This window comes from Aotus nancymaae, unplaced genomic scaffold, assembly GCF_030222135.1.
Source record: "Aotus nancymaae isolate 86718 unplaced genomic scaffold, 86718_ANA_hifiasm-v0.15.2.pri h1tg000002l, whole genome shotgun sequence".
NCBI classification, from domain to species: Eukaryota; Metazoa; Chordata; class Mammalia; order Primates; family Aotidae; genus Aotus; species Aotus nancymaae.
This window is the reverse complement of record NW_026988413.1, coordinates 29,393,582-29,414,726: the sequence shown is the minus strand read 5'-3', so window position 1 is coordinate 29,414,726 and position 21,145 is coordinate 29,393,582. Positions and strand designations below refer to the sequence as shown.

At 35.8% G+C, this 21,145-nt stretch overlaps 1 protein-coding gene across 3 annotated transcripts in view; it reads right to left on the bottom strand.

Annotated features, from left to right (window-relative positions):
- The window catches only part of ZNF800 (zinc finger protein 800), a 53,780-nt gene extending 33,748 nt beyond the window's left edge, over positions 1-20,032 (bottom strand). The window contains exons 1-5 of one of the 3 annotated variants that reach the window (XM_021673587.2): positions 19,393-20,032; positions 18,836-18,954; positions 13,376-13,471; positions 4,764-4,907; positions 917-2,609 (exon numbers count right to left, since the gene is read on the bottom strand). In XM_021673587.2, the coding sequence (XP_021529262.1) occupies positions 917-2,609; positions 4,764-4,907; positions 13,376-13,471; positions 18,836-18,896 (1,994 nt within the window). In that variant the 5' untranslated portion in view covers positions 18,897-18,954; positions 19,393-20,032. The remainder of the gene's footprint in view (positions 1-916; positions 2,610-4,763; positions 4,908-13,375; positions 13,472-18,835; positions 18,955-19,392) is intronic. The other 2 variants (XM_021673584.2, XM_064373683.1) reach the window with 2 other exon arrangements.
- Positions 20,033-21,145: the final 1,113 nt, after the last annotated feature.

Here is a 21,145-nt window from a genome sequence, read left to right as displayed (position 1 = left end):
CAGTGAGCCAAGATCATGCCATTGCACTCCAGCCTGGGCAACAAGAGCAAAACTCCTCTCAAAAAATAATATTTTTCTTTTTTCCAAATAAGAATTTTACTTTTCTTACAACGCACAACCACAAAAAAATTCCTAGTTAATAATATTAACTATGTTAAAATGATCACCAAAAAGGTTAGTAAAAAGAGAGGGAAAAATAAGAGTATCTGGAACCTAAGCAAGCATTCTTTCCATAAATCAAAACTAAAAAACAGTAACTAACATATACTCCCAAGGAGAAGGGAAAAAAAAATTCAAACTTCTGTTTACCAACTTTCTCCCTTTGCCTGGAAGCACTATGTTAAAAGTAAGTGATAAATGCTAATCATTTTTAATTCAATTTGGGGATTTTTTTCTTCTTCTGAGTGCAGCACTTCATTTAGCCATCACAGATTAATTTTTACAATAATTACAGTGCCTCAAAAGATTTTTTTCCTATAATTATCACCTTCACAAATTCATTCTAATATATTTAACTTTCCTACAATTCATTAATTAGTAGACTAAGTCACTAAATCAAATTAAACCTGTGCAAAGTTAGTGAAACAGAAGACTTCTATTGTAAACATAAACCAATATAAATGTATATATTTTACAACATTAAAAGGAAAGCACTGACCCTGTGCCATCTACCTATAACTACATTGCATTGTCCTGTGGAAGATAAGTCTGAAGTTAACTTTTGTTCCCAAGCCACTGGAATAAAGGTCACTGAAGAGGTAAATGCAATATGCACATTACTCTTGCAGTTCCCATTGCCATGAGATATATGGAAGCAAACGTGTTAAAATGGAACCAGCTATAAATTATGGTCAAATGATTTTTTTTTTTTAGTTCGATGGGGGAAAAAAAGCAAAACTCTGTAACTGTTCCTCACCAGACAAGAGCCTTAGATCTTGTACTTCGGCCTTTGGTTTTGTTTCCTTCAGGTGAATTGGAAGCATTTGCCTTATGAGTTTTCTTATGATGTTCAAGATAAGTCTTTTTGGCAAATGCCTTTCCACATTTATTGCATCTGTGAAGAGAAAAGTTTTTTGTGACTTTTACTTCAATACCAACGTCAGCTACTTCATACTTTTTACTAGGAGAGTTAGAAGTGCCATCATGTTTTGAATCACTATGTTTTGCTTCATCCCTCGAAGGGCCTCTTTTTGCCACTTTATTTAGAACAAAATCAATGGGCTTTTTTATAGCTCTGATCTCTAAACTGGCTGTTATTTTCCCAAGATAACGAGATGACTTTTTATGAACCACAGTTATATGTCGTATCACATCGCGTTTCCGACGAGTTTCATAAGTGCAAAGAGGACACTTGTAGAATTTAACATAAATGTTATTTCCATCTGTGTGCAACTCGATGTGTTTAGTCAAGTTCTGTTTGGAAGTAAACTGACGTTTACAAAGTTTACAGTAAAGTTGCTTAAAGTCAAAGCCAGCTGAAAGTTTTGGTTTCCTGGTTTTTTGCTGGCCACCTGCAGCTGACGGACTAGTTGATTTAGGGCTTTCAGAGTCTTGTTTAACTTTATTTTTCTGTGCTGCCGGTGTGTTCTTTTTTTCATTTGAATGATTTGTTCCCTTTAATTCATTCTGTGGAGAATGGGTAATGGAAGGGGGTGAAGATTCTACAGAATCTGCTGGTTCAACTTTAACTTTTATTTCTGAACTGTTGGCAGTATTATTAGGGCCTTTCTCTCTTTTAGAGTTTGTTCCAGAAAGAGTTATCTTGTGGACAATTTGCATATGTCTTTTGAGCATTATTTGTGAACTGTATTTCCTCTTGCAAAGGAGGCATTTGCATGCAGTTAAATTGTATTCAGCCTTTGAAGACGACTTTTGTTTTCGAGTCTTAAAAGATTTTTTAGCAGAAATAGAATCCAAGAACAAAGGTTGCCCAGGCTTTGTTGCTATATCAGGAGTAATTGAATCCCTCCTTAGTCCTCTATGAACTTCATCAAAATGCCTCCTTACATTCGCTTTTGTAGCAAATGATTTACAACATACTGGACAACTCCTACTTAATGGAACTAGAACATTCTTATTGCGTCCTTTAGAGGATTGGTTTGGATTCTTTCGTGTTTCAATGTACTTTTTTAGTTCTTCCATCTTTTTCTTGTGTACTTTTCGAATGTGACGGCGAACACCTCGTCTAGAATTGAATTCTTTTCTACAAAGACAACATATCAACTGGTGACCAAAATCAGAATTGTCAGATGTTTCCAAGTCAGCCTGTGACTCATGAGGCTGTTCATCAGATGTAGGTGCAACTTCATCTGTAACAATCTCAACAGGAGGGGGCTCTACAGTTTCCACCTCTGTATCTATAACCGGTACTGTTTTTGACTGTTCAGTGCTAGTTTCCTGTATTTGAACTTCAGTTTGTTCAGGAGTACTGCTTGACTCTGTGACTTCAATAGGATTATCAGTCCTTGAAATATATTGAAACACTGCATTTTGATTTGTTTCTATGGGTTCTAGCTTAATAATATATTCTCGTTTGTCCACACTTGGATATATGGCTTCTAGGAGATCATTTATGGCTTGGCTTTGTTTATCATTTACATCAGGAAGGTCTGTTAAGGAAAAAACAACATTTTAATCTGAAGCCTGCTCTAGCCCTCTAATATTTTGAGATATATTATGAACCTCTATCTCAGAATCTATTACCAGTTTAGTTTTTTAAGAGCATTATATACTTTTCAGTATTTTACAAAGATAAAAACTAGTATTAAACTAAAATTTCCTTTAAATTCTCATCATAATATACAAAAATATTAAGGCATATATACAATCTGAAGGGCTGCTTTTGCTTCAAATGCCCTTAATATAAAATATACAAGCACTTAAATGTGTCCTAAACAATAAAAATGATATTTCATATTTTTCATCTGAGTATTTTAGACTAGCAAAGGCAACTCAAAGTTCTTATAACCCAAGATTGATAAAACAGCATGAAAAATGTTACTACATAAACAAAAATGGTATTTTTTAGAAAACATAACAGCATTCCTATCAATTTAATCTGAAATAGTCTAATCTAATCTAGTCTATTTGAGCATCTTATGAAAATGAAAGATTTGTAAGCAAACATGTAAACGTAAGTGGCATGATGTGAAGTATTTGCTAAACTCAGTCCTATTACATTTCTTCTTAAAATGACACAATTTTACTAAAACAAATGATTAAAAACTTTACAGATTTATTTAAAAACTAAAGGTAGTTTTATTTTCTTGTACAATAATCACACCCTCTACAGGCAATCAAATATCCTATTGTAACAGCGTTGTCTAACACTGGTTAGATTTCCTTGTATTACACTAAAATCTAGCTACAAATCTAGTACCAAATCTGGTATCTATACAAATCAGGAAGTGATTCATTACAGCTCTTCTAGTCTATTCATCTGTCTTTTAAAATGAATAAAGTAGTGCCTATAAGAAAAATACTTTCACAAAAGTGTTTCTAGAATGAGTATTGCCAAGAGGAAGTGCACAATAATCTAGTAAATCCATTTATCCATTTCACTCTGTAAGTTAATTCTACAACTAAAAAATAATAACTACCAAAAGACAAACTAATTTTCTACTAGTATTTTAATTAAAAGGTTAGATTTGAAATGAATCTCTATAGACTGCTTTTTAATTTAGATCTCAATGAGAAAAAGAACAGTAAGATCAAATAGTAGGAAAGTTTTTCAGATAAATATGAAGTATGAAATTTTTATTTAATCAATGACCTATAATATACTTTAAGTCAGCTTCGTTATAATTAAAGCCATACTTTGTTATTTGGAGATTGGATTTCATACCCATCCCTAAAAGGTTAAGTTGAAAAATGCACAAAATCCACAATGCATCTATGGTATCAGACTTACAAAGTAGGTTCTACATTTTTGTAAGTCAACAAAGAGTTAAATCCCTAAACAAGAAATAATAAGGTAAACCATTATTGAATAATTTTTTTTAATTTACATTAATTCTTTAAAGAAAGAAAAATAATACCATTAGATATACTGCTAACTTAATCATACAGAGACAATACACAGCATTCAAAACCAACATTCTGTTCCAGAAAGACTTTGTATTAGTCTGCTATCTGCCTTTATCACATAAAGTTATTTTGGATCTCCAGCTAGCCTGTAACATAATGTAATTTCTGAGAAAATGACTTATCTAAATTTTTCTGAGAACAAAACTGATCTTCAAAGCAAGACCTAGAAAATACTAGAAAGATTAATAAAGACTTTTTAATGCTCTCCACCATTCCAAAGAAATGAAAAAATTTAACTCATTCTTTGCTCTTTATTCCAAACCTTCTCATTTACTTAAGGGAAATCTAAATAAGTGATCAATCACAACTGGTTGCAAGTTATTAAAAAATAAAGACATAAAAAGTAATATAAACTAGAAAATCCACTTATGGCCCATATAAACTTCTAAAACAATATCTAATATTTTAATACAAATAAATATCCTCTTAAATCTAACCACTTATAGATCATCTTTAGGAAAATTCAAGTGGAAAGCACTGATATGAAAGTATCTAAGAAACTGAATATAACATTGAGTCAAGTATTTAATTTTATTCTCCATCTCCATCTAAAAATTATCTGTAACTAGACATTATTATCAAACAGGGACAAGATACCATTTCAATGCAAATTTATAGTTTCACTGTAAGAATACTTAGCTGTAAAATGCATAACTGAATATATGAATAAAACTTACTGTCATCCATCTGGAGACTTGGTGGGCAGTAGAATTTTTTATGGGTAATTAAATTTGGTAATCCTCTGAAGAGACTGCGGCACAACTTACATTCAAAAATAGTGTCCACATCTTTTAATAAAATATGCTTAAGTTGTTTAGTTCCTGAGAGAGAGAAAAAAAGAAAAACTGAACACAAAATGTAACTTTAATGTGCACTTTTAAACTGGACAACCACTGCTGACAATCCAAAAGTGCAGTTACTATTTGACAACAAATTATAGGCATTGCCAATTTCTACCACAGTATATTTAGAACTAAGTTACAGACTAAATTCTAAGCAAAATCCTACTATCATTTGGAAATTAGGAAAACTAAAATTGATGCTTCTTTTCCACTTCAGCAGCCAATCAATTCTTGATATATCCCAAGGCAGTGGTTCCAAAAGGAGGTTGATCATTACAATGAGCTGGGAATAAAGATATGCGTAGCCCTGCCCTAGAGGTTCTGATTTAATAGATCTGGAGTAGGGCAGAAAAATTAAATGTTCCCCCATTACTCCCTGCCAAACTTTTGGATGGTGCTTTCAAGCTCTTTTCTGTATTAGGAAGTAAGCAAGTTTTTCAATACATTTTCCCCTGATTCCTTAAAGAAGGTGAAAACTGTATTACAGGATTGCCTGTGACTTTTTAAATTCAGCTCAAATTACTTCAGGTTCTGAGCCAACATGGGATTATGCCTATTTCATGTGATGCTCCACAAAATAGAGAATCTTTGTCCATACTAAGAAATAATTTTGAACTTTGCTTAGGCCTCTTGACAGCACTATAAATTTATTAAAAGTCTTTCTCCCTTAAAATATCCCAATTACAATTAAGTATTGATATAATTACTAGTTTAATGCCTACCTTCTCTACTAAATTATACATTCCAAAGCAGCCAAGAATAAGCCTATCTTATTTATAAGTACAACGTGTTCAGCCCCTATAATGCTCAAAAACTATTTGTTGAAGAAACGCTACTATCTAGGGAATCTAAGTACTATGACAGAATATCTTTAGGCAGAGAAAAAATAAATGGCCAAAAGTACCCAATCTTTAAAATAAAAACATCTACCAGAAATAAAATACAAACGAAAGGTCTTTAGTCACTATTTTCCTACAGCTCTTTGCCAAAGGTAAGTTGGCAAAACTGATCTGCAGTACTTTACTAATTAATGTGCCTTTACTTTCCTCAAATTAAAAAAAAAATTTTTAATGACATTATATTGACTTGAACAGGCAAAGCCCAAGTGCCCAGAAAAATATCCTTAAGGTTGTCTAAGTGCAAAGTGTTGTGTCATTTAAGATGCATTTACCTGTCTATTAAGCTCTGGGACTGCTAAAGAGTATAAGGTATCTTAGTAGTATAATTAATATTGTAGGGTCTGTAAGAGTTAAATAAAATAGTTCAGATTCAATCTTTTGCAATCTGTTTACATTCAATCTTTGAAGTGTATTTTATCATAATTTTGAAAACAATAATAAAATCATTTTCCCCACCCCCAAAACACACACACACACACACACACACACACACGCACACACAGAGAAAGAGAGGGAGAGACAGAGCGAGAGAGAGAGAGAATTATTGTTGATCCAAGCATTCAAAATCCTACTGCAAAAAAGTCACTAGGTTATCACAACTTTACTAAGTCTTTAGAGATTCCAAACCTGATATTATCTACTTGTGGGACCTTAAAGAGCTTTATAATCTTTACACTTTGGTTTACTCACGTTATAAAATAGAACAAACCTAACCAAACCTATATTGAAGAATTATTAAAGAAAATATAAACCTAAATCCCAGGGAAATTATATACTTGAGTTTCTACTGGAAAAAAAAATGTATAGAATGAAATAATTTCTATCATTTCCCAAATCCAAATCTATGTTTACTCCACTAGTCCTTACTACAAAATCAGAAAACATCAATTTAAAAAGATTCGGAGAATAGCCTAAGTGTTATTCTTTATATAAAAGTAAATTCTCATATATATATTTCTGAAGTCCATTTCATATTACAAAATACCTTGGCAATGGACTGCTAATATGTTTAGTTCATAGTTAACTTCGTAAGTGAATGACAAACTATGAGAGGTAGAATGATTATAAAACTGCTTTGGTTAAGGCTTTCTAATTGACCTATATATAGTTCTCAGGAAGTGTAGGTGAGTATAATAGCAGTGGGAAGAAAACAGGAAACTTTTGCACATTGATTCTAAACTATAAAACCTGCCAGACAGATTCAATTCTGTCTTTAGGATAGTCAAAAAAGACTGAAGAGAAAACACAGAGATAATCTGAACTAGGTTTACGAATTCAACTTAAGAGTTAAATAAGATGCTGTACATGGTGGCAGATTTAAAGCATAAAATAATCAGTCTGTAAACAACATGAGATTATACATAAAAAATAGTCAAGTGAAAAATATAAGGCTGTATCCCTAAATAAGACATCATTTTGTCTACCAGGTTCTCAATCACAGAAAAATAAAGATACTATCAATTTCTTAATTAGTCTTAATTATACAGTTAATTATATTCAGTAGGGACTGTATATTTATTCACAATAAACATCCAAAAAAAAGCATTTTCCTCTAACCTTAACTAATCAGTCTTAATTATCAATCACAAACGCTTCCTCCTAACACACACACACACACACACACACACATACACACACACACTCTTTCTCCCTCTCTCTTTCTGTGTGTGTGATTGTTGATCCAAGCATTCCAAATTTCTTTCAGGTCCACAAAATGTTCTCATTCCCTCCTTTTTCAGGCCTTCACCTACGTTTTTTCCTCTCTGACTACAATGTTCTCCCACTTTCCTGATCTGATTCACTTCTAATAATCCTTCAGATCCCAGGTTAGATGTCACTTCCTCCAGGAAGCCTTCAATGACATCTTATCTGCTTTGTTGTTGTTGTTGTTAAAAATCCTTCATCTATACTCTCATAGCACTCTAGACATCTATACTAGCTTATGCTACTATTTTGTAATTAATTACTTTTCCATATCCCCATTAAACTGGAAGATTAGAACAGAGAAGATATCTCGGATGTTCAACATTACCCCAGCCCTCAGGATAATGTGTGATTAACATTTGCTAAATGGCATACTAGAGAGCTCTATGTTTTAAAAAAAAGCCTTCTCTAAAAATAAGATTTTTTAAATCTACATGAAGTTAACGGAGGAGTCAAAAATGAGATATTAAAACTCTTCTAATTCCACTTACATATTTAACAAATGAGAAAAATAAGATGTGTCTCAGTCCACAAACAGATAGTAAAAGTTTTTCCCTTAGTTTCAGTCACCATTTGAGATTTTGTTATGTTTTTCCCATGGGGATGGAATGGCTTTATTCAAAGTCAGCTACCATATTCTGATTGTTCTGCTCACTTACAATTGGACACAGCTGGTTCTAAGTGCCTCTGTCAATAGCTAGCTAAAACTTCCTATCACTTGAGACAATAGACGTGGTCATCTAGACAGCAACATAAAGTTCTTCCACTGCTCTTGATGCTGAGAAACAGACAGCCATGCTGCCTTCCTTCTTCTTTTCTTATACTGCTCTCTTTCTTGCCTTAGGTTTTTAAATTATCTTAGAAATTACCATTTACTGCTTACATTGATCAGTACCTTTCAAACATCCAGCCCTCCAAAGGAAAGGTTTGTGATAGCTGAAGATTAATGACTATATATTCCAGATTTTCACACATAATAGGTGCTCAATAAAAATTAGTTAAATTTCATCAAGCATTTACCTTGTGTTATTCTTTAATGGCAAGTGCATTGCATGTACTGATGAAAATGTTTAAAATATATTTTCAAAAGGAATCAGTATTCAATTTTATATTACGTAGGATGGCAGTCACATTACAATATGACAATATTAATTCTAACTCTTCTATGCTAGAAAAAGACAAGGTTTCATTTTCTTCCTTAATGCACTGATATTTTCGTCAACACCCATTTTAACTGATAACAGGAATGCTTCTTAAATGGTATACTGCTTGCTTACTATTGGCTCAAACATAAACTCAATCTTATTTAAGATGACCACTTAACTACAATATCATCCAAACATTGCAAGCCAATAAATGTGTGTTCCTTATCACAACTCCTGAAGGAAATTTCTTACTGATCATCCCTTAACATAAGGATTTGAATATACAAAGAAAACTTAAGAAATTGAAAGTTTTATCCTAAAACTATCTCCTACAAGGTTGGTTAAAAAAAAATATGTTAATTATAGAGCACTGCCACATACCACAATAAACTTATAAGTAGATTAAAATTATCTTAGGACAGTGCCTAGTTGGGGAATCTTTTGGTTTAACCCAACAAACACTTATTGAGCACATATTAAATACCAGGTACAATGTTACTCATTGAAAATAAGAAAGATATGGTCTGTGCCCCGCTGAGAAACTCACAGACTAATATAAATGGCTGTTGTCTTGGGAACGTAACACCAGATGACATGCTTTGAATCTGAATGTAAGAACAACAAATCAAACAAATCTACTTTTTTCTTATACAAAAAACAACTAGTCCCATTTTAAATTTCCTGTAACTGCTACATAACAACAAAAAAGGAAAAATTAATCATAGGTATGGCACTCTCCTATGTATTTCAGAAAAATCACATCCACCTTATGCTTTGCCTTCAGAATCAGGACTGAAGCGTCATCACCATTCAGTCACAGCTTAAACTAACTGCAATTAAAGTTGTTTTAAGCAATTAAAAGAAAAGCTTAAGAGTTAAATGATCAAACCTAAATTTAGAAAGATAATGACAGTAAACATCACATGAAGCTAATTCTCATTTTTCATTACCATACTATTTAAGTTACAACTTATTCCTCCCTTAGAGTCAAAAAAAGATAGAGCTCCCTGCATGTACTACTCTAGCATATTCTAGACTTCTGGTATCTATTTGTCTGCTTAACTTGCAAGTTAAGCTAAATGGGTTTTCTTTTTATAATAAGTAATATATGTTTGTGGTTTTAAATAGTAAAGTACAAAAGGTTTGTAGAATCTTTTCTACAAATTATACATTTCTCTTCTTACAATATTATATATTTCATGAATTTAAAAAGATGTCAGCTTCATATTAAAGACCAGTCTTGAATACTGGACAAAATCATTTTTTATCTTTCCAACCATAGGGGCATTCCAAAGCTCCTTTGCCTCTATCAGACAACTAAGAGATTCTGAAAGAATATTAAACTCAACTAAACCAATTTAATAAATACATAAAAGATATTTAATAAATATGTAAATATAGTATACTTTTTATCTGCTATTTAAAATTTTGTTTAGTTTGGGGAGAGAGGTCAAACAGGAAGGAAGATAAAGTGTTACAGAAAGGAGGGAAATCTGAAGATACCAAATTACAAACATGATCCTAGCAGGACGACACAGCCAAAGCAAGACTACACAAAGGGCAAGGCACAGTCAAGGTAGTACTAGAAGCCAGGGCTTCAGAGCAAATAGCAGGTCTCAAGTCAGCCAATCATCAGGAATTTCCGAGTAGAAAACATGCAGCTGCAAAACAGGCAGGCTTTATCTAGAGACTGATGTTAAAAATAGTTGACTCTACAGTCAATAAAGCAAAGGTACAGAAGAGTACGCAGAGTGAGCTACCAATTTGTGTTAAGAAGAAAATGAGAGATACAGGTTTGTATATGTATAAAAAGGTCTCTGGAAGAAGACACATAAACCATGTAGCAGTGTTGCCTGAGCAAAGTGGAGCTAGAGGACAGAATAGCATAGAAACTAACCTTTTCCTCTATAACCTTTTGTACTTTACTATTTAAAACCACAAACATATATTACTTATTATAAAAAGAAAACCCATTTAGCTTAACTTGCAAGTTAAGCAGACAAATAAAGAGATACCAGAAGTCAATAAGAATTTGTAATTTAAATCCAAGAAAACAGTTCAAAGCAAAAGTTGAAGTGTCAGGCAAACAGAATGGGTTAAAACTGGTCAGTCAGTATAGCATACATGGAGTGGTGGACATTAAAAATGAGTCAACTCTTTCCTAAGACAGAACATTTTATGAACTTCCAGCTTGCCCAAGAATTAATATCTGGTCATAGCCCCGTGTAGGCAGAGGAAAGTGAGACACAAAGGAGATGATACAGCAGCTGAAGATAACTATCTGAGTTTGAAGATAAAGGTAGCTAACCTAACATACTACTACTGTTCAACCTGATTTATACCCTGTAGGTTAACAGAAGCAAAAGCATGGACTTCAGGATGCTATCTTCAAATATCTGTCAAAGATATAGAGCACCACCAGGATAGTTCTTTAAATGCAATGTGTGTGACCTAGTTGTAGTGGAAAGAGCCTAGAAATAAATGAGTCATTGAGGGTGTGCTTGGGAGTATAGTGGAACAGGGAAGAACTGACAGAGCCTCACAGCTAGAAGGGACCTTACTTCCCAAGTTATGCAGTTCAAACTTCTGTACCATTCTCCCAAGGTTTTAGTCAGTCTCAACTTTTACTGATAAAGAAGAGCTACCATAGTAGACTTTAGATTAATCAGAAATGCAAGAGATTACTATCTTGAAGAAATTAAAATTTCTTAGTTACAGGATATAGTAATGAAGTAAAATAATTTTTTTAATCCAAAATTAGTTTCTTTGTACCACTCAGCATATTTCTAAATCACCTCTAATTAGAACTGTTGGGTACTTAGAAAATTAAAATAATAGTATTTTCAGAATTTGCCTAAATAAAAAATAACTTGAAAGGCAAATTTGCTGATATCATTTTAAAAAGAACACAATTCAAAAGATCAACATAAAATGGCTTTGGAATTATATACCATTTCAGATTACCTGTTTCACTGCCTCACTTCTTTAGCTTAGAGAGTAAAAATATGACAAACACAGAGAACAGATATGATCACAACACAATAAGAAAATAATTAATTTCATCTTTAAATATTTGCTTTCTAAAATTAAAAAAGGTTTTTGGAATCTTTTTAAATTTTGTACCCACAGAGATTTTGGATACAGGTTCTTGTTGACAAGGCATTTTTTTTAACAAGTCATGGCACTTATGACTTAATTAATTCTAAATTTCTTAATCAAAAAACACTATAATAAACTGACAGTATAGCTTTATTAATTCTGAATTATAAATTTTAAAAAAGAAACCTATAACAAGTAATATTACTAAATATGAAAAGCTATTGCTCTCATTTCCATGGTATAAGAACAAAAAAAACCCTCTAATCTCTATTTGAAAAGTAGCTAAAACAAACAAAAACTATTTTTTTCTGTTATGCCAGAAATATACTGTCCCTAATGAGTAAAATTCTATTTTAATTGAATTTATCACAGGAAAATTTGACCCATAAATTATTTGTCAGTTGAGGGCAATTATCAAAAGTAAAAAACAATAAAAAATCCCTAAAATAGTTTATACCACCATCCAGTATAAGGATAGGCACTTGGTATACACTCAATACTTACTGAATTAAATATAGATAAAAGCAATACCATGAGTACTACAGATGAAAAGTCTAAGAAATGGATCTTTTGGACAGTCAGAGAAAAAATAAATGTTTTAATTTAGATTAAGGGATAACCTATTTCTTACAATCCTAAAGTAAAGCAAACATATGCTTTCCCCTTGTATAACAATTTAAAAACAAGCATCTCAAAAAATTTCTCATGAATACACAAGTAGTTACATATGAATTATTTTTTCCTTTAAACCTCAGAAATTTTTCATTAAGGTACTAAGATTTAAAATAAAATGACAAGATATTCTAATCCTCTAAGTGTCCATCAGTTAGATATCCATCAGTTATATTTATTGGCTTGTCCACATTTGAGTGAATACTCTGTAGTGTCAGAGAAGTCAAATCTACAAGAGGTGGACAAGTGGATCATAGAAATCACAGAAACCTAACATTTTACTGATAACATAGGAGCATTAACAGTTCCCAATCATTTTACATGTTGTAAGTAACACTGGATTGCAACTACACAATTATATTTATTATAAAGCTCATTCTTATTATCAGCTAATAAAAATAAAATCTAAGCAAATGTATCTGAAGATACCAGTGCTGGAATATTGTCTTTCTTCTATCTTGTGCTCTGTAATAGAGGGTTAGGGAGAAGAAAGTGAATCACATAAACAGAGATAAGGTAATTAACCTAGAACAAATGACTTCTCAGACATTCTGAGTAATCTACTGTACCAAAGCTCATGAAAATCCAGAATAATTTACTGCCTTTTGAGAGTTTATGCAAAACATGCCAAAAGATATCAAGGGATCCTTTAAGAAGTGCTTTAAAAGAAAATACAGCACATAATGTATTTCTTTAAATCATACTAAACAAATTTATTTTAAAATTAATATACCACATATAGTACTGAAGAATAATCTCTAAACCATGTCAATATACATCCACTTTTTTAAATATGAAAATTTTAAATATTCTATAAAGAAAACCAACAGATACATTTTAATGTTTTTTAAAAATTATTTCTAAGGACTTCTACATAGTTTTTAACTACTATGTGAAGATTGAAAAATATATCCTAAAACATTCATACCTGATCGAAAGCACTCAATTATTTGTTGAATACCAGATTTGGATGTCTGTAGTGGTTGCTGTAACAAAGGAGGATCTCCAGGTTCCAGGATATAAACTACATGGAAGACAAACACCCACCCCAATGCCCACAAAAAAATGGTTATTTAAATCATTTACTATTAAAGTAAAACAATGGCTTGCTACAATTACATTAAGGATAATCACACTTGTGCACACACATGCACACATACAGACATATATATAATATGCAGATACATATAATTTTAACCATCTTTATAAAACAAAATGAAACATGGAGAAAAAAGCTAAAACTATTCTCAAGTAAAGGCTAAATTAAGGCTACTTAAGGCTAGATACTAGGTTTAAGTACAAATACATTACTATTTTGATACTATTTAGTATGCATTCTTCATGTTTATCTTCTTATTCCCCTTGAAGAGGAATCACTATATTTAATAAAAATTCTAAGGCCTAGCCACACTTCATAAATCATTCCAAAATCCTCTGGATAATCTGGTAAAACTCTGGACATTTATGAGCAAAAAGTCAAAACTCACTGCCTAAGGAAATAACTGAACAAGTGCACAATGATGGATGCAGAAAAATGTTCACTGTAGTGCTCTGAAGCACTGTATATAATTGAGAGAAATTTCAAACACTTTAAAAGTCTCTTAGCAGTGACCAGATCAAATAAACTATGAAATGTCCGTATGACAGACCTTCTCATAGCTGTTAGAAAGCATGAGCTAGTTCTATGTGTATTTACAACAAAGGATGACAATACTTGTTAAGCAACAAACACAGGTTATAGAATATAATCTCATTTACATTAATACATAGGTAGATACAGAAATACAAAAATTTAATACATATTTGTATATATGTATAAATGCTGTTAGGGTGGGCTTTTAGGGATGATGTTTGCTTTCTGCCTCACACTTCAATGCTGCTTCAAAGCCTGGCTTTCAAAAGTATGCACTTTAGAAAGAACACATTTTTATAGTAAGTAAAAATAATCTTTCCATTAAAAAAATTTTTTTAACTCATTTTTATATAGAGGTTTATATTATCCCTAATGCCAAAGATTCTCAGATTAGCAATATGGATATAAAATAAATTACAGTAATATGAATAAAAGCAACAGAAAAGGAAAACTGAGCTTCTTCATCAGCTATCAAATAGAGAAGGCTGTGGTGGAGAAAAACTCACCATTTTAATTATCTCTTTTTTAAATATGCCATAATGTTCTACTCAACTATGACCGTTGTAACACAGGACCACCTGCTTAGTGTGAGAAGAAATGAAGGGTGATTTCAATGATGTATGCTACTCTTGCTTCAGGGTTTAGGCTTAGCCAGTACTTAGCTTTCTGATAAGGGGGCAAAACTAGCCTATTGTACTATGTATATAGATACAGGCTTAGATTCACCTTTATGCTTCAAGACTAGTGCTCAGTGTACACAAACAGGAGGAATGATGTTTCAGGACCAACTCATTTCATCAAGCAAAATTTCCCCAATTTTAAGAGACACTTGGCCTGGTGCAGTGGCTCAGGCCTGTAATTCCAACACTTTGGGAGGCTGATGCAGGAGGACAGTTTGAGTCCAGCAGTTCAAGACCAGGCTGGGCAACATGGCAAGATCTCATCTCTATAAAAATACAAAAATTAGCCAGGCATGGTGGCTCATGCCTGTAGTGCCAGCTACTTGGGAGGCTGAGCTGAGAAGATCACTTGAGCCCGGGAGGCAGAGGTAGCAGTGAGCTGTGATCACGCCACTGCACTCCAGCCTGGGCAACACAGCAAAACTGTCTCAAAAACAAAACAAAACAAAACACTTTAGGTGTATTTTAGATGAATTAAGTACACACACACACGCACACGCACACACACATGCACACATACACTCATTTTGAGAATATCTTACATTGGCACTAACTGCAGCGATTAAAAACATAAGACTCCAGACCTGGACTGTCTGTGTTTAAATTCTTTTTCTGCCATTTACTAGATACAATTAGGGCAAATTAAACTCTCTGATTTCTCTTTTCTCATTTCTAAAATGGAGATTTTTCAAAGTACTTAAATCATAGGGTTGCACAGGGGTTAAATAAGCTAATACAGGTCGACCGCTTAAAACAGAGCCTGGGACATAGTAAGTAAGTGCTCAATAAACATTCTACCATCACCATCATCAACATGTATCCATCAATCGCTTTCCTGACATCAAAAGCTAAAAAATCTTTTTTCAGTATCAAACAGAAAGAGAATTCAACCTCTTAGGAAAACAGAAGTTTGTCAACAGATGAGTATCATCTATTTGAATAGATGGATTTGTTCTATCTATACATTATAGCCAACAGGTAACTACCAAAAAAAAAAGTTAACTACAAAAAAAGGGTGAAAACCCACACAACTTGAAATGCTTCAAAGTTTGCCTTTATCAGTTACAAGAATTCTAGAATTGGAGGATGAAAAAACAGAAATGAATAAGGGAAGGATATTGGGGAAAACACTCTTCTCCTTAGAGCTCCTTCATTTATGAATGTGTTCCAGAAAACCTTTTATATAAAATACACCAACTTCTACTTCCACATGACAGCATCTCATTTTAAAGCTAAAGCAAAATGTTCTTACCCATCACCCTCAGAACACTGCTTTCACCAGAACACATATACATCCTGAGATAACATTCAAAATAATCCCAGGATTAGCTGAGCTGTGCCTGGATACAACCACTCGGTATATACATCTGTGTAGCTCCCACTCTAAAGAAACAATTCTTTCTTCACTTGAAAACATACTCTTAACTCTAGAAAACCTTATTATATTAATACTTTATAAAAAATTGCTTCTTACATATTCTATTATCCTCCCAAGATCAGACCCACCCAGGTTACATGATCATGTAGAAAAAAGCATCTTTCTCCCACCCAAAAACCCAAATCCTCAGAACATCTTTCCTTACCATCCTTCCAAAAATACGCTTCCCAGAATATAACATCAACTTTTGCAAGAGTCTCTCCTCCCTTAAAACAAAACTCTTAAAAGATCCTTCTACTTATGATGTATGCGACTGCTTACAAACACTAGGAGGAAGAGAGAGTAGGTAGAAGGTAGAGAAGGGAATTGGGGGAGGCGGGTAGGAGAGAACATAGGAGAAAAGAGATTGTCCATGTAACAACAACTGATGGAGTTGTGTGATAGTTACATCAAGTTCCTTATATCATTCTAGTTTTGAAGGTTTGGAAATTTCTATTAATAAAATCTTAAAACATAACTAAGAAAATACATACACTGTCAGGTTTATAGTACCACCCTTCACTATATATTGACCTATACCTTCAAGACACAATGGCCTCCTCAGGAATATACTGCTCTCCTCTGGAGACTCACCCAGTGTTCATAATTCAAAAGAGGACAGATTTTTCTCAAATATTATGTCATCCTCCATCTGTGGACAAGTTCTTTTAAAAGTTATCATACTAGAACATATTTCTTTCAGTCTTGGGAATATCCTACCACTCAGCATATACCTTCCCCTGAAATAATGACAATGAACTACCCTATAAGTTAACAAACTTCTAGCTTTCCATTCAACAAAATTGTCAGAAAGTTTGACTCATGCTAAGAAGGCAAGGAAACAATAACTACTGTTGACCTGGTAAATCTGAAAATTAACCTGCATAAAAAAAGTTTCTAGTAAAAGATGATGAAAATTTTAAACTAATGCAATTTATCTGAGTTCCTGCTAATTGGGGAGAAAAAAAAAAAACAAGCAAAAACATTTCAATACACATTAAAAAGTTCAACTATAGAAAATATTTTTAAAAAGACATTAAAGTCTTCAGAAAATTTTCATTACCAGAACATACTAAATAAGGTATAATCACAGATTAGCTTATCTGTTTACTTCTTTATGTCTATCTCTTCCCACTGAAACATTTTATGAAGAAAGTACCTTATCTGTCTTGTTCACCACTTATATCCCCATTGCCTTCGACAGTACCTGGCTCTCAATAGGTGTTCAATAACAATTTGTTAAAGCAATGAATGAGCAAATAAATTTCTTCTTAAATAAGATGGTTTCATTAATTCAATTTCAATGATTAGAAGTGTTCTCAGAAAAAAAAAAAAAAAACTAGACTAAAAGGTCAGTGGAACATGAGTTTAAATGGCATTCACACCTGAATAGTTCCAAACTAGCAAATTCCATTCAACATGGGTAAAACATAAGTGATATATCTTAAGTTCAAATACACAAAATATGCTGTGTGAAAGGGTCCTGAAAGATAAACAAGAGCAGTTCAATAGAAACTGGATACCATCCAGGGATTGCCTGTTTTTATTAGTACAGGTAAGTTATTATTGATCTCAGCAAAGTACAGTAGAGATAGGGTTGTAGTACAAATTTTCTCCTTATGTGTAGCAAAGTTTTCTGAAAATGAAAGCTCTTCCCTATTACTGATGAAATTTTTTCCCATTAATCAGAAAATTACCTAAAATGAACTCTATACTGTGTTAAAATCCAAGTACATAAGTGCAGTTAAAATACTCCAACAAAAAAGCAAGCAAAAGTATAAAAAAAGTAGTAACTTTTAGGTCAAAAATGATGATAAACATCTGCCTTTAAACTAGAATAGCATAGCCTTTATTTGATTTAGTGACGGTATGCATTCAATGATTCCCTTTTAAGTTATACTTTTTACAAAAAGCATATCATAAAGCATATCAAAGTTCTAAGTAGAAAAAACTGTCAACAGTTTATATCTCAAGTTTATCAAATTAAAGTTTGCTAGTATTCCTCATGAGACTCCAACAAACAACTTTTTCATTTCATAAATTCAACTAAACCAAATTTCATCCCATAAAATACCCTGGAAATAATTGTGAATTCTACCTAAATAAAAAAAAGAGATTTCTCTTTTATTTTGCAATATAATATGTTCTGCCCAAGAATTTTTTTTAAAGGTTACACTTAGCAAAACCTGATTCTCCCAATGACTTACAAACTTTTAAAACCCAAACTAAACTCACTTTTAGGCTTTCAGAACTATTTGCTGATAATAATGCACACGAAACTTTTAATTTTTAAAGTTTCAGTGAAACAATGTCATGACAACAAATCTAGTATTCTATCTTTTCCTTCCTCTTCAGTTTTAAACATTTACAGACCATAAGAGTATACAAACTGCAGGATGCCTTGAAAAAGGAAAAAGGACTGAGCGACTGATCTTGTGGAAATGATTTAAGGTGACATTTGCAGTACTTTTTTTAAGGGATCAAGCAGGGGAGACCTCTTGTTTGTACAAGCTTTTAGCTTCATAACTGGCTTATGCTGGGGAAAATTATAGCCTGCTTAAGAACAACTACTGGGGCAGGAGGAAAAAGAACTAGAAAGAAAGAGAAGGTAGAGTGGCTCTGGGAGGGCAAAGCAACTGGGGACGACGAGGGGTATACCTGGTTCACAACATCCGTGATGATGGTGGTCAGTCTGACAGTATTTGTCCCTTAAAGGCATTTTCAGTGGACTCGACCTACTTTCCTTTCACTGTAAGAAGCTCTTCATTGCGGCGCGGCTGTTGAAAGAAGCACAAACCCGTCACTCGCCCTGAACTTTCTTGGGGCACTGGCTGCATTTTCCAGATACGTGCCCATCACCAGCCCTCCGCTTTCCCTCCAAGGATCCGCACCTCCCTCGAGAATAAGAAAACAGAAAGACGCATAAACCCTCCTGCAGCCCAAACTCCCCACATAGGTTCATCGCCCTACCCGGAAACGCAGCCTCTGGTGCGCAGCGCAGGGCGAAGGCCTGGCCGGCTGCGCGGGCGGCTGCGGCCTCGCCGTCCCGGGCGCGCGGAGAGGGAGCGCGGTGCGCGGTGGGCACCGCCGCTCCGGTACGACTGAGGTGCCGCTCCCGCCGGCTGCCGGCCCATGCCGCGCCCTCCCGCCACGCACGTGCGTTGGGGTCTCCCTGGAGGAGACCCGGTCCCCCCAAACAAGTGCGCCCAACTTACTCAACTCCTAGGGCGGGCCGGCGGGCGGGCGGAAGGAAGGAAGGCCGGGCGGCTGCGGGGACAGCCTGGCGTGGGAGGCGGCTGCGGGCCCCACCTGGCGCAGCCTCCGCTGACCACGCGAGGAAACCGGGGCTCGGGCCCGACAAGCTCCCAAAGAGTCCCCGCCGGCGCTGACGCGGAAGCGCCACAGCTCACCACGTCTCTCCGCGGGCCGAGGCGACGGCGGCGGCGCCTCACGGCGTCCTCCGCGCTGTGTGGCTAGGCGAGCGGCGCGCGGGTGCAGGCAGTTGACAGGAGGAACCGCCCGGGAGCAGCCGCTGCCTCCACCGAAGAAGCCGGAACCGGAGCGGGCAGGACCTGAGGCGCCCCTCGCCGGGGCAACGGCTATTGCCGCAGCCGGGGTCTCCCCAGCGCCGCTCCACCTGCAACGGTCCCTCAGGCTTAGGAGAGGGGCGGGGAAGAATGGGGGTCTCCCCCCACCGTGGGCCTTTTCGGTGGAAGTTGTTGTTTGAGGAAACTTTATTAAGTCAGCCTCTCTTTTTCTCTGTCGCCCTCTCCCCCGGAGAGTCCAAGCTACCGACGCGGAGCGCGTAGGAAGGGAGAAGCAGAGGCTCTCCGGCAGCGACAGGGAGCGACTGACCCCGGACGGAGATGGGGCGAGGGCAGGAAGTGACAAGCTCACCGAGTGGGTGGGGGGAGTGTGGCCGGCACGCCCGGGAGCGGCGCGCGCATGCGCCCGGCCAGCACCCCCGACTGTGGAGAGGATACGCGCTTTGCCCGCCGCGACCGGTGGGGAAGGAACCGGGACCGGGGGCTCGAGGACCATGTCCGAGAGCAGAGAACCGGGGCAGGGGACACCAGGGGCGCGGCCAGTGTCTCGGGTGACCGAGAGCCGAAGCCCGGGGTGAGGTGTGAGACCCGCGGTGCGGCGAGCGCGCCCTGGAGACTGGCTGGTCGGCCACCAAACTGTTGATCTGGCTGTTTTCTGTTTAGTGGAACTGAAACTCAGGGAGGGTTGGGAGAGGACTTAGGAAGCGGAGGGCAGATGTATGAGCCATAAGTAGTGATGATCCCCAAAAGGCTGTCAGTGCATTGCTAAATGGCAACAGTTGAACTTACTTGTTTCCTGCCAACAATTTTCGAAGCACGCCTCCCCGAACTTGAAGGGTCTTTTATCAGGCCCAAGAGAGGGAAAGTATCGGTAGCAGATGGGTATTTATCCCCGGCAGCTGCGCTCCTCAAACATGAAAGTGAAGTTGGGTCACGTGGGCTCACGCACTTTCCCTCCTCTTCTGCTCCCGCATTCTGCTTAGAGAATCCCCGATCGCAGTTGTCTGTCAAATTCTGCCGACCCAGGGCCGCTTCTTGGGGGCAAGGGAGCCGCCTCTATGGTTTTCTTCCCAGCTCCTGGAACGTAATTCTTGCTCCTGGTGACTTCAAGCAAACATGTGTCCACTGTCGGTCAGGAAATTTTAAGAGAATAAAGCCCATTCGCCTTATCTCCGATCCTCCTCAAGATCCACTGAAAGCCTTTCCAGTTGGTCCAACTTAAGCTGCCATTGTGTGGGGTTCTGAAAGACTGAAGTTTAGTAAATAGACTGTCTTTTAGAAGAGAAAAAGTTCAACTGAGTTTTCAAAAATCCAAAGGAAAGTTTGTAAATGGATACATTTGTTACTTTTTAAATGTTGGGCTAGGCGCAGTGGCTGGTGCTTGTAATCCCAGCATTTTGAGAGGTCAAAGCGGGAGGATCGC